The sequence below is a fragment of the Suillus discolor genome (genome assembly GCF_016758755.1).
Source record: "Suillus discolor strain FC423 chromosome Unknown F5147scaffold_109, whole genome shotgun sequence".
NCBI classification, from domain to species: Eukaryota; Fungi; Basidiomycota; class Agaricomycetes; order Boletales; family Suillaceae; genus Suillus; species Suillus discolor.
In genome coordinates, this window is record NW_024541356.1 from 18,658 (window position 1) to 32,635 (window position 13,978).

Sequence of the window (13,978 nt, forward strand, 5' to 3'; positions counted from 1 at the left end):
TTGACTTCAAGACCTGTTTATCTAATAATTTCCCTGAAAAAGTGCCGATGGAAGACCACCACAGTGGGTCCATGAGTGAAAACTGACAATGAAAGGATCACACAGTGTATTTTTGACACAGAGTTCAATATATGACCAAAGTCTTGATGCGAACTCGGAAGGATAAGTACAATAACAATATAATTCTTTCTAAAGGTCTTGACTTGGTTGAAGAAGAAAAAGAGCAGACAGATTACACATCAAACTTTCAAGTTTGATCCTAATAACCTGGGGAATTAGTAAAAATACAAACCTATTAAGGCTGAGATTCTTTAATGTGCTTATTCAAGTGATTGCCAGAGTCAAAATATATTTCTCTTGAACTAAGCAGGTTTGTAATCTGTATAATGATGTGTATTTTGCATTAACTCATGATTCATCACATTCCACCATTTTGGATTTCATAGAATAAAAACATTGTGATTGGCGGGTTTCAAACCTGCACAGTTGAAGAGAAACAGATTTTAAATCTGGTGACAACTTGACCAAGACCAATGAAGATCAATCTCTGAGATGCTGTCTATGAGCAAATATTCAAGACATGTGCTCACAGAAAAAATGTGACATCCCACAAGTTTCAAACTCATTGCACTCCAATGAAAACAGATTTTGATTCTGTGATCACAGCCACTTAGCTAAACACAACTGTGATCAGCTTGCAAGCAAACCGACCATGAGCAGATTTCAAGGTGTGTTTTCATAGAAAATGAATTTTATCACTGGCATGTTTCAAACCTGCACAGCCCAAGAGAAACAGATTTTGACTCTAATGATCACTTGGCAAATTCATCTTTAGCAGGTTTTGAACCCACACAGACAGATTTAGATTCTGTTGTATCAACTTCTTGGCTAAGACCAGTTAGATGTGCTCCCAATGAACCCATTCAGAAGCGACTCGCATACTTTTGCCTATTGGCTGCACTTCTGACTTGCTTCCACGTGCTGAGAACACAATTAAAATTACTTACATAGCACCATGTATCTTTTGACTCTGAACAATCTTTCCACCACCATCTTGCATATTGTGGGACTCAAAGTCTAAAATACGCTATAACTGCTATTTGACACTGAGCACTCGAAAGCACCTAAGCGCAGAATGTCGCACTGTTGTCTAAATACTTCTGCTTTATCTCAGAGCTTCCTCTGGTCATTAGAATCAAACTGGAAAGTTTGATGTCTAATCTGCTCTTTTTCTTCAATCAAGTCGAGATCTTTGGAGAGAATTAAATTGTTCTTGTACTTGTCATTCCGAGTTTGCATCAAGACTTTGGTCATACATTGAACTTTTGTGCCTTGAGGGTTCACTTCTGAATGAGTTCATTGGAAGTGCATCTCACTGGTCTTAGCCAAGCAGTCAATACAACAGAATCTAAATCTGTCTGTGTGGGTTCAAAACCTACCAAATAGTGATCACCAGAGTCAAAATCTGTTTCTCTTGGACTGTGCAGCTTTAAAACCTGCCAAGGATAATTTTCATTTTCTATAAAAATGCGCCTTGATATATTCTCATGGTTGGTTTGCTTAAAAGCTCATCAGAGTTGTGTTTGGCCAAGTGGTTGTCATAACAGAATCAAAATCTGTTTCCACTGGAATGTAACACGTTTGAAACCTGTTGAATGTCGCATTTTTTTCTATTAGAACATGCCTTGAATATTTGCTCATAGACAGCAACCCAGACATTGATCTTCATTGGTCTTAGTCAAGTTGTCATCTGAGTCAAAATCTGCCAATGATGACATTTTTATTCCATGAAATCACACCTTGACATTTTCTCATGGATGATATATGTTATTTTTTTATTTTTTATTTTTTTCCTGTTAGAACATGCCTCGACATGGACTCGTGTGCACTTTCCTGAGTGCACCATCTCACTGGTGGTGTGATTTCATAAAATAAAAATGTTATCATTGGCAGGTTTCAAACCTGCGCAGTCCAAGAGGAACAGATTTTGACTCTGATGTTCACTTGCAATTTCATCTTTAGCAGGTTTTGAACCCACACAGACAGATTTAGATTCTGTTGTATCGACTGGTTGACTAAGACCAGTTGAATGCACTTCCAATGAACTCATTCAAAAGTGAATCCTCAAGGCAGTTCTTTCAATAGTATGGTCGCCATGATTGATTCTTTTATTCTACTCTTATTGCAAAAGACATCAGAATTCTTTTGGGGCTCTTGACTTCAAGACCTGTTTATCTAGCAATTGCTCTGAAAAAGTGCTGATGACAGACCACCATGGTCGGCCAATGATGTTTGTGATGTCTTGGGATTAACAGCTAGGTCATGAGTGAGGACGGACAATGGAAGGATCACATGTGATTGGACTCAAGAGGGATGTTAGAACTGATAAAATGCAGATAAATGTACCTTGAGGATTTGGTTCTGAATGGGCTCATTGGGAGTGCATCTAAGTGGTCTTAGCCAAGCAGTTGATACAACAGAATCTAAATCTGTCTGTGTGGGTTCAAAACCTGCTAAAGATGAAATTGCAAGTGAACATCAGAGTCAAAATCTGTTCCTCTTGGACTGCGCAGGTTTGAAACCTGCCAATGATCACATAACTCCAGAATATTTCGATCCTAGGATATCCGACCGTCCGACCCTTTCCAACATCCGCCCCAGATATGACTCAGCGTGCCAGCCACCATCATCTACAAACAAACAACACCAAGCACGCCACCTTGAACTTTACATCACTCTTTCCCCGCCCCCCGCCCTTTGTGTCTCTTTCCCCGCCCTCGCCGGCGCCCTCTGTGTCATGGTCAATGTTGAAGATGAGCCAGTAGGGAGCTGATGCGTTGATGATGCAGTAACTGCAGCACCTCAAGGCCTCAAGGGCTGATGGTATTGGCATAGTCATTGAATGCGGTGCAGGGAGGTAAGCATGTGGCGGCGCTGTTCAGTAGCGGCTTGGCCAAATGTAGTAATATCCCCGACGTGCGCAGAGGTGAGGACGTGTGGGAAACAGTGAGCTTAATACATAATTATATTTTAACATTGAATGTAGTATATTATGTATGCATGGGAACGATGATTATTATACTGGCATGGATGCAGTCGGATGGTCGGATATCCCAGGATCGAGATGTCCTCCATAACTCAATACTTTATTTCCAAGTTAGACAGACAGCCAAAGGTTGAGAATTTGCCCAGCTGGGCGGGCCATCTGAGGTGGGCCCAATATGCAGGCAAGTTGGGTGGGCCAACTATGAAGGAATTCCTGGTAGTGATGGGTGGGCCATTAGTATATGAATGATGTGGATATAACATACAGGTAAGGGGGTGGGCTGGTGTTTTATCTGAATTTGGTAGGGGTCACGGATACACCTGCTGAGCTAGTTGTTTTCGGCCCACCAGATATGCATATGATCCCGGCCGGAGAGGCAACATATGGTTCCATTTATTGTGCAGCCCAGATGCATTTGATCTCGGCAGTGTGTATGGGAAGGCCCAGCTAGTTATTGTTCGGCCCAGCACATATGCTGTGTAGTCTTGGATGGGCTTACGGATGGGCCCGGCTGGTTATTTTTGGCCCAAGAGAATATGTGTTTGGTCTCGGAAGGGCCGACTAATAAGAATATACAGCATGGACTGTGCATTTGATCTCGGAAGGGCCAGCGAGTTATTGTTTCTGGCCCATGATGGGCATACATGATCTCGGATGGGCCCGGCTGGTCATTTTTGGCCCAAGAGGATGTGTTTGGTCTCGGAAGGGCCGACTTATAAGAATATGCGGCATGGACTGTGCATTTGATCTCGGAAGGGCCAGCGAGTTGTTGTTTCTGGCCTATAATAGGCATATATGATCTCGGAAGAGCCGACAGTTGGGCCCAGCGGGATGTTCTTCATACATGTGCAAGTGACCTCGGAGGGGCTTCCTGACAGGCCCAGCTGGGTATTTCTTCGGCCCAATGCTGATGTTTCATCTCATGAGTCAGGGAAGGGCTTGGCTAGGGATTTCGGCCCAGTCCATGCACATTTAGTCTCAGAGACTAGTTATTTTTCAACTGAGGGCGTACACAAGGGGCCGGTGAGAGGGCGAGCATCTATGGATTTCCAGTAGTTATGTTGGAATGAGTGTCGGATAGGCCCAGTAAATTAGTGTTTGGTCTAGAGCACCGAAAGGGCCTACTGATATTCCCAGCAAGTCAATTGTCACTACAGTTCCAGGAAGGTCTGGCAAGTGATTCTTCAGCCTGTAGAGTATCTTACGGATCGGCCTAAAGAGTGAAGCATTTGGTCTTGGAAAGGCTTGTGAGTGCCCGGTACATGTGTATATGATTTCAGAACGGCCGATAGATATTACGACGACATAGGATTTGGTCTCCGAAGGTGGTATAGTGAAAGTTTAGTCAATAGCGATGCGTCTCGGAAAGAGTTGAGAGTAGGAATACATGAAGATTTCGGACCCAAACGAGTTGCACAACAATGCAAATCCGATGGCCAGGTGATTGGATATGGGATGAAAGCAATATATTAATGTATATCGGTTGGCCTCTCAGGAAAATATAATTGACCTATTTTGCTGATGGCATCAATATGGTGAAGTAATGTGGCTGAATGGATCCGGTTGTCCCACAAGTTGAGGGCGACATGAACATGCAATTTTCTGAATGAATATGCCAGCAATTCTCCCACATGAACACATACAGGCTGGCCATGCTATGCATATGGGTCAGAATTTGCACCATCTTGTATAAGAAGATCGGACATCCGATCAGCTTGTGACGCCTGGTTCCGGAAGATTGTATGATAATAGGCAGTCATGTATGTACTTTGAAGTATGTGTTTAGTTCAGCATCCATAGCCATTAGGTAGCCTCATGTCTCACAATGGAAACAAGTAACTAAATATGGGATAAAAATCTTTACGAATGTTGATCCAGATCTGATGTTGATACACATGTTGGAGGGATGCATGGTGCATGTAGCATCGGCAATGATACACCTACAAACGCATGAACTATCTACACCGGATTGTTATGCCATTGGCTGTCACAGCTTAATGTGAGCATCATGAAGTAAAGCATTTCCTCACCAGGGAAGACAACATATTGAGGAAAACAACAATACAGTTCATATCTACAAATTACATAAACCGAGATTTGAACTACAAGGGACAGTGACCGGGAACAGTATAGTAAGTAAAGGAGTAGCTAAAAGTACAATATATATGGTATTGATGACCTGCACAGAAGATCCGGGTATTGTGACACGAAGAGTCCCAGAAACTAGTTGGTTCTATGAGTACTGGAGGTGCCGACATCGCTCTCTACCTGGCATCCGGGGCATTGAGCCGTTGCTCCAGTGTGTTCAACCGCTGGTGGAGGATATTCTCCACCGAATGCACTCTTATCTCCAAGGTGTCCACACGCTCATTAGTGGCCAGGAGATCTAATCTCTTGCTGAGGCCCCGGATGCCCTGCAAGATGTCTCTTGCAGTTGGCTCAGGATCGGCGCGGTTGGTCGGCACAAGCTGATCGCCCTGTTCCGGCCATTGACTTGTGCCAATGATTGGTATGGGCGCATCAGCCGGCAGGCTAGGCTGTTGCTCTGGCTCTAAGAGTCATTCAGATCAGTTTGAGTTCTTCCAACGTGACTCCAAACTCACCTTCAACTATGTTGAGTTTAACACGAGGGGGTTGGGCAAGTATTCTCTTAGCCGGGGTCTTGGAGATCGCACGGGACTTCTGAATGCGCGTTCTGGAATGTCCGGCCGGCTTTGATGTAGCTGCAGCCGCCTTCACTTGCATTCTCTGCCTGACACCGACACCGTCGATCGCACAGGCAATCTTCATTTGGTCGCAATTCACGCACACAAGTTGCGTGCATCCGAACTTTTTGTCCGGAAGGACAATGCAGGGTATGTCCAATTTCGTGCACTTGTTGCACTGCCGAGGATGGTAACAAACAGAATGCTTGAAATATGTTAGCTGTGGACTCCTGTGTATGTACTGACGGACTTACCTGGCACAGGGTAGCGATATGAGCATCCGAGCCCCATTCTGCAGGCTTTGAGATGTGTTAGCATATCAGCAATATGGATAAGTGCGGATCACATACCCGAGTTTCTGCATCCTGGAAACCCTTGTCATCGCCTAGCAGCACAACCTTGTCAGTAGTGACGGTCGGTAATGGCTGGAGCAGTAAGCCATTTGATACATGAACCAAGATCAACAGACATACCTTTGGCTTCACATCAATGATTCCTGTTGGCCTCTTTTCGACATTCTGACTCAACTTCTTCTTCTTTTTCATCGGCTCTTGGGATGGGGAAGGCAACTTGGGGGTGACAACCACAACGGCCCCATCAGTATCCTCATCTTCAGCCTTTCTCTTTCTGCTATTGCCGACCTGCAAAACGCCCTTCTCCGGTTTCTTCTTAGTTTTGTCCACATAAAGGTGGTAGAATCTTGCAGGTGGACCTGCTGGACGCCCGAGAAGAGGCAGGTTCTTTTGCGCTCGCGGCCGTGACGATCGTTTCGGTTCCGCTACTGGCTTGGCAATGAGATCCAGGTCCGTGCGGGATGGATTCTTGCATGCTCATAAGCGCGAAGATCGTTTTGGTTCTGCTACCGGCTTGGTGATGAGATCCGGGTCCATACGGCATGGCATGGATGGTAGAGCAGAGGGCGTTAATGGCGGGACAATGAGAGTTGAAGTTGTTGTGGGAATGGTGGTGGGAATGGTGCTCGATGTTGCAACTGCGGGGACATCAAGCACAGAGGGTGGGTGATAGACCATGGTCTTCTCAGATTGTGGGTGGTCCTTGATCCATGGGTCGTCGTCAGCAACAGAGGTCCAGTCGGGGACACTCTGAAAGGCGCCACCCCTAGAGTGCTGTCTCACAACGGCAGCAAAAGAGAGCAGCCATGGGGAGAATGATGTGGCATTCCCACTATACAATTTCAAGTCTCTTGCCTGTGTCAAATGTTAGTTTAACATAACATTTCGAGGGGAACATTAGAAACACTCACCATGCACCTAGCTATCTCATCTGATAGCTTCAAGGCCTCTGGATCGCCCTCTTTCACCTTGATGCATCGCTTCATGAGCGATTGCACCACGGCCAGTGTGATGTTCAATGCATCGTTAGCTGCTTCCGTGGGTATGGTCATGATGGATTTATAAACAAAATAAGGTGGTGCAGAGGGAAATGAATACGGTAGATATCAAAAGTTGACTTTGGGAAATTCCGACAAGTCTGGATTTAAATCGGATCCGGTTGTGGGTATTGCTGGAAAGTTATGGATTGTGGATTGGAAAATGTGGACTGGGAAGAACAGTATCGTATCCATGAGTGGTTTGACAATTGTCTGACGCAATGGTATGTCACACTCCATCCACTAATGCCCAGATAAACGAATCCGAATGTGGTACCGATTCACAATGATGGCATCCAACATTGACATTGCGTCCACCCAGCACTTGAGCGATAATGGAAAATTTGGCTCCTGCTGGTAAAGGATTTTTTTATTCGAACTGTGTATACTGTGTAAGTAGGCATAACTACCAAACTTCTACACTACATAACATAAGATTGTGAGTAATAACGGGCGTCCAGCACCACAATTTATGCAACAGAACTCTGTAATGATATCAATGCCGATCCGGATCTGACGCTGATATTCATGCTGGAGGGATACGCCATACATGTTGCATCCGCTGTGCCGTCGTCAGGAGTGACAAACCATGCATTCACACCTGTGCCAAGACCGCAAGAACTATCCAAACCGGAGCATTATGCCATTGGATATCACAGCTTGATATGATAACCATAAAGTAATTGAGTTGGGATGACATCCGTAATGATACTGACCGCAGAATAATGTTTGCCACTCAGACAAGTTAATTCTGGAACACTCACAAAATATTGAATTTGATCTTCAAGGCCCAGGCTACATATTAACCTTACACACCTTCCAATAGAGTATCATATGTAATATGGTCAATGTGTAGGAGTACCAAACATATGCAATGAAAACTAAGTAAAGACAGAATATCATCACTGTTCATCAGGATCCAATAATTCGCATTTAATCATCGGATATTGTTGAAAGATCACTAAAGGGTTCAGGCGATATATCCGCTGCCGGGACTGTAGAATCAAGAGTTTCAGCAATGAGGGCAGCAGATGCTGAGGTTCCGACATGCCCTTGAACACCCGTCATAATGGACACATCCCATGCATGAGTCCACTGTCGGCCGATGGCTGAGATGTGTGGGTCTTCATCACTGTGAGCGAGCCAGGCCGGGAGGTGTGCATTTGCATGAGTAGGAGGGGCGTAAGCGGTAGTGTTGATCTGGGAACAGTGCGCAGTCAGATCATCTTTATGGTCCCGGATAGCAATGGTTAAATGGCCAATGGAAGCTGACATTGCTCTCCATTCTGTATCCGATGAATTGAGATGTTGCTCAAGTGCACTCAATTGCCGCCCAAAGATATCTTCCACCGAACTGAGTCTCGCATCCAACTCATTGACCCTTTCATTGGTGGCAAGAAGATCAAGCCACCTTCCGAGATCCTGGATGCTCTGCAGGATGTCCCTTGCAGTTGGCTCGGGCTCCACAGGATTGACCGCCCATGGTGCTTCTGCCTTGATGGGTGCAGGTGGGCACATCATAGGCGTTGGTTGAACCTCTGTGGGAACCGGTGAGACATCCATGCACATTGGCTTAGCGTCCGGAGCAGAGTCTAAATAAGTGTCAGTTCAAGTACCAACCATGGAATGAAAACATTCACCCCTGCATTCAATAACGTCGGGCTCAACTTCCGAAGAGGACAGAGCCGGTGGTATCAGGGTCTTCCGGGACCTGGTATTGACTGGAGTATTGATCACAACTCGGGACTTGGGGGCACGTGACTTGGAGTGTCTGACAGTGTTGCAGGTGTCGTCTGCTGCTTTGGCCTTAGCCTTGGCCTGCATTCGTTCTCGGACGCCGACTCCATTGATTGCACATGAGATCTTCATCTCATCACAATTAGTGCAGGCAAGTCAAATGCATCCGAACTTCTTATCCGGGAGGACAAGACATGCCACACCCAATTTGGTGCACTTGTCGCATTTCTGTGGGTGATGATGAACAGAATACTTCAAACATCTTAGTGTCGATTTTTTATGAATAATGAGGAGCTTACCTTCACTGCTGTCGTGATAGCAGAGTCCTGGCCCCATTCAACAGGCTGATAAACATCCGAGTCAGAATCTGTGGTGAGCCTAATGAAAACACTTACCCTGGTTTCTGCATCCCAGAAACCCCTATCATCAGTTCCTTCTGAGCAATCCGAACATGCCAGTGCCAAATCCTCTTTGGTGATGAGCGGTGATGGTACCACCTTAAGGAATATAATCAGATGGTGGGTCAGCTGTGCTGAATGCAAGAAGCGGGACTTGCCTGTGTCAGAGATGGTTTGGTAGTCTCATTTTCTTCATCATCTGACGTTAACCTGTTCCTCTTCGGAACAGACTTCTGTGACCGGGAAGTCGAGTTAGACATGTTGACCGATTTGGCCTCTACCGGGTCGTCGTCTTCTGCCCGTCTCTTCTTACCATTGCCAACCTTTGGCATCACATTCGTGCCTGACACAAAAAGGTTGTATCTCAGTGGGATCAGAGCTGAAACAGGAAGGGGGGTCAGAGGTTCCAATGCCTTTGAGAATGGGGATGGTGACAATGGCAACAGTTCTATTGCCGGTGCTGCAGGTTTTCTCGCATGGTTCATGTCTCCGGGAGGAAGATCAGGGGTAGATACAGCTGCGACGGGTGGTGTTGTAAATGAGACCGGTGCCGAAGTTGCAGAAGATGATAATGTTGGAGTTTCCACAAGAACAGGAATCTTAACCGCAACGCAAGAGTGGTAATCCATCGTCTTATTGAACTGCAGGTGACACTTAATTCTCAGGTCCTTGTCGGTAACAGATGTCCAATCCGGCGAAGTCTGAAAGATGCCGCCCTTTGAGCAGTCTCGCACAATGGCAGCACATGACAATAGCTGTGGGGACAATGAAGTGGCAATCCCTGCATGAAGCCTCAAGTCTTTTGCCTTTGCCAAAGGCGTTAATATTAATAATAGTAATAACATAGTTGCAAGAAATAACACTCACAACATGTCTGGCGATCTCATCCGATAGTTTCAGGGCCTCTGGATCACCTTGCCGCAACATCATGCACTGCTTCATTAACAATTGCACAGCCGCTGGTGTTTCATTCAGAGCCTCATTAGCTGCGTCCGCAGGTGTCATGGCGATATTGAAACTTTGTTGCAGGGTAACGGGTGAGATGGTATATGGAAGGGACAGAAAGGTGACTTTTGAAAATTTGCACATGGGTCAGGATTTATATCCACATGTTGGTTGTGGCTCTTTCTGAGTGTGGTGCAATGTGAAGAAGATGAATGGTATGACGATGGCCCACAGTTGCGACATGGTGCCACTCATTGGATTGTTTTCTATCCTCCTCGAAACTTTCTTTCAAACCAAACTATCATGACCCCAAGAACAGTGTGGTTTGTTACTCCCGAACAGCCATACCTTGGCAATACCCCCTCCATGTTCTCCATATATGGCAGCAATGTCGACAGCAACAGTCCGGCAGTGCTACACCTTCCTCTAGACGCAGATCCAATTGCCTGGTGGGGTGCTTATGTACCATTAGAGTCATGGACTCCTCCCAAGCTGAGAAAATCCAAGTTCAAAGGAGTAGTCGGATTGGCGGACTATCCATGCTTTCAAAGTAAGCATGGCCCATCCTGAGCCAGGATACTAACAAACTTCCAACAACAGAATATAACTTGGAGAATGAATTTCCCCCCGGTGTAGGGATTCATTTCTGGCTAGGCTTGGAGAGACTGTCTTTACCTTACCTTATGTTGGCACTTTGTAGCTTACATAATCAAGTTACCTTTTCACCAGTTCTACTATGAGTCTGAGTATTCAGCAAGTTTCTATCATATTTCCTCTTCTCTGAGCCTTGAGCCTGGTCCAGAAACCCTTTAGGGTCGAATAGCAGCTAGGTTCTGCAAGACCCAACATTGTTCAGACTCACCATCTGAATTGTTGTACCTTCACCGGCTATGAAAAAACGGATGATCCCTTTGCAAAAAGATGTAAAGGTAAGCTGATGTTCATACCTATGCATTTCATTCACTGGATGGTGCATCTTAGCATACAAGCTATGCTTCAATGGCCACTTTGATGAAGTCACAAGCATGCTGTCTGGTGAGCCTCAGGTTTACTTCGATCTTCCATTTTTTTTCTAACAAACGGTCCAAAGATATGTATCTTTTGGAAAGCATGCGGACCTCTGACATTATGGGATCCATCGCCGACATCACCAGAAGCAATGACCGGGATCCACATGACTGTGGATGGGATAATCCTAGTTTGCAGGGGTCAGCAGAGGCATATGCCAGTGAATGGCACCATCCTGGCCATGATGTAGGCATCGCCGGTTCAAGTGAATTGGTGGCGGATGCCTACAATTGTGGATGGGACGATGTGATGCATGACGAAAGCATCATGCTTGCGGGTGAGTCCAGGGACGATATGTATGATTGCGGATGGGATGACCCGATGGGTCATGAATTGATCATGGAATCCAGTGCATCACCCGCTGATGCCTACGACTGTGGGTAGGATGATCCAACAGATGATCGAGACATTATGTCTGTGGGTGAGTCAGTGGAGGATCGGTATGACTGCGGATGGGGTGATCCGATGGATACTGATAAGCTATTCCCAGTGGTGATGGAAGAACAGCACCATGAGGATGTAGACCCATCTGTGGCTGAGGACCCGTATGATTGTGGATGGGATGGCAGAGAGGTTGAACCAACTGTGACAGCCGGTGATGATATGGTTGACCTTGTGTCATCCGGTATGCCAATAGGTGAGTCATCCTCCACATGGTTGCATTATGACTTCTGAAGCTGTGCAGGTATGCCCAGCACGCATGCAGGAAATGAAAACAATGTCTTCCAACATGCAGAGCATTCTATGCGACATGCCATCCGACACCTACGCAGTATTTGGCATCAGGATGGTAAGTATCCTTATTTAGCATTGCTCACAATTAACATAATGGGCAGTCAATTCATACCTGAACAACATACTGCCCACTACCGAGGGTGGCCGTGACCCCATGCCAGCATTGACGCATATGGCGAATCGAGATGGTCTGGGGAAATACTCGGACGCAGTGATCAAAGCGACAGAACTAAGCGAGGGCATTGCAACCATTCATCATTTCCTTAATGTACACCGCCGGCTCATGGAACAACTGGACGACATGATTACAACTTGTGAAAGGGGTGGTCGGGCTACATAAATAGGTGTCCTATTCTGGGCGACAGTACAAGTAGATTTAGAATTGTAAATATATTGACTGCCGAGAGTGACCTGGCCAATGAACAAATTGTATCACTGCACTGAGAACGTATCCGGGATATTCCCAGTTACAAACGCAATTGACCGGTTGTGTGCGGTGATGTGAAAGTGGCCAATCACCATCTCGGATGACCGTTTTCCATCTCACAAAGCTCCCTGATGAAAGAGGGTGGGTGGACTGAAATTATAATTAATGAATAAAGCAGTATCGACCTCAAATAGCCACTCAAACATCAGCCTATGAATTATGGGAACAACGTAGTATCTAAAGAATCAACATACATGTGAGTCTAAGAAAGCGATGTCAGAACTACCGACAGGATCATGTTCAGTACTGAACAAAATCAGCCTGATTATATCTCGCTAGGTGGTAGGTGGCAAAGTCGGCCAGGCTGTATTTTGCAAACTCTGTATGGGGGGTTCCGGCATAATTGTGCACGCTGTCCCGCATAAACCAAGCCCACACAATTCTGTCACCCTCCCCCACCCGGATGCCGTGCCTCACAAGCCAGCCAGAATAACTTACCATGACTCCCGGATTATACACCAAATCGATTCCCAAGTTTGTCAAATTCATCACCGCATGTTTATAGCTTCCTATGCAAGTAAGGATGTCAAATCCCTCCGGAGGGCATTTGGGATCACGATGACCAGGTGATTGCCTGTTGCAAACGATTGCAGCACTGGAATATGCTGACGCCCAATGCTGGAGACATCGGTACATCTGATCTTCACCATGCGCTGCCACCCAATGCCCGAGTTCTACGTGAGTGGACATTGATGCCCGGTAAAGTTGTGGGTGCATTACCCGAAGGGCTGCTGAAGACAAGAGAGCTGGATGCTGCATATCTATAATTAATGACAGGCTTCTATCGCTCTTCAAGGTGGCAGAGACTTCCAGAATAAACCCGTCCAACGGATTCTGCGGTGGCGGGCCTTGACACTGCACGCGTTCAGCACGCAATGATCTGGGTAAGCTTGATCTCACCTCATGCCCCTGTTGAAACCAGCAAGGTGAAATATTGATGCACCCAGGAATTAGACCAGGTTCTTGTGCGGGGTGAAAGTTCAACGTGGTTGTTCTCCATTTCGCCGTCCTTCCGGTCGATGTCTTGCCGGTGGTGATGCTGTTTTGTAATAGGTTGCCCATACCGACTGTGGCAGTAAACATATCATGCTTATTTGTTTTCTGTCAGTGTTATCAGACATCTTTGTGGACCCCCGCTCACCTGCAGGGACCAGTTCAGTGCACCCGGCAGATACCATAATATGATTCGGCAACCAGCGTCAATTACCACTGATGGGCGATCTAACAACATGGGCTTGGCGGGAGGGAACTTTGCTAACAAAGCTTCTTCACGAGCATCATTCAGTCCCGACTCCCATTTGGTCAATGCCTCATTGTACTGGATGACATCGATATCCAGTTTGACTTCACACGTCAGGATACTGTTATAACAATAGAGCACTGAACTCACTGGGATGCTGATATGCCTCTGCGAGCACGAATGCAAGGTGTCCGCATGCTAGCATGGTTTCTGGATCAAGTTCCGGA

The 13,978-nt window shown here is 46.0% G+C and overlaps 4 protein-coding genes across 4 annotated transcripts; 1 reads left to right on the forward strand and 3 right to left on the reverse strand.

The window, feature by feature from the left end:
• Positions 1–5,310: 5,310 nt before the first annotated feature.
• Positions 5,311–7,156, reverse strand: F5147DRAFT_780529 (uncharacterized protein; the record flags this gene model as incomplete). The annotated part of the gene is made up of 7 exons (XM_041442467.1): positions 5,311–5,597; positions 5,650–5,956; positions 6,006–6,050; positions 6,102–6,176; positions 6,225–6,572; positions 6,615–6,959; positions 7,016–7,156. The coding sequence occupies 7 exons, from the start codon at positions 7,154–7,156 to the stop codon at positions 5,311–5,313; spliced, it is 1,548 nt and encodes a 515-aa protein (XP_041285988.1).
• A 918-nt stretch (positions 7,157–8,074) lies between these two features.
• Positions 8,075–10,281, reverse strand: F5147DRAFT_658337 (uncharacterized protein; the record flags this gene model as incomplete). Its single annotated transcript, XM_041434427.1, has 6 exons — positions 8,075–8,733; positions 8,782–9,010; positions 9,178–9,222; positions 9,274–9,375; positions 9,543–10,082; positions 10,144–10,281. The coding sequence occupies 6 exons, from the start codon at positions 10,279–10,281 to the stop codon at positions 8,075–8,077; spliced, it is 1,713 nt and encodes a 570-aa protein (XP_041285989.1).
• A 243-nt stretch (positions 10,282–10,524) lies between these two features.
• Positions 10,525–12,364, forward strand: F5147DRAFT_658338 (uncharacterized protein; the record flags this gene model as incomplete). The annotated part of the gene is made up of 6 exons (XM_041434428.1): positions 10,525–10,771; positions 11,203–11,256; positions 11,312–11,566; positions 11,720–11,926; positions 11,975–12,079; positions 12,126–12,364. The coding sequence occupies 6 exons, from the start codon at positions 10,525–10,527 to the stop codon at positions 12,362–12,364; spliced, it is 1,107 nt and encodes a 368-aa protein (XP_041285990.1).
• Positions 12,365–12,838: 474 nt separating this feature from the next.
• Positions 12,839–13,522, reverse strand: F5147DRAFT_556965 (uncharacterized protein; the record flags this gene model as incomplete). Its single annotated transcript, XM_041430521.1, has 2 exons — positions 12,839–13,345; positions 13,412–13,522. Coding segments are annotated over 2 exons (618 nt in total), but the record flags the coding sequence as incomplete, so codon positions are not given.
• Positions 13,523–13,978: the final 456 nt, after the last annotated feature.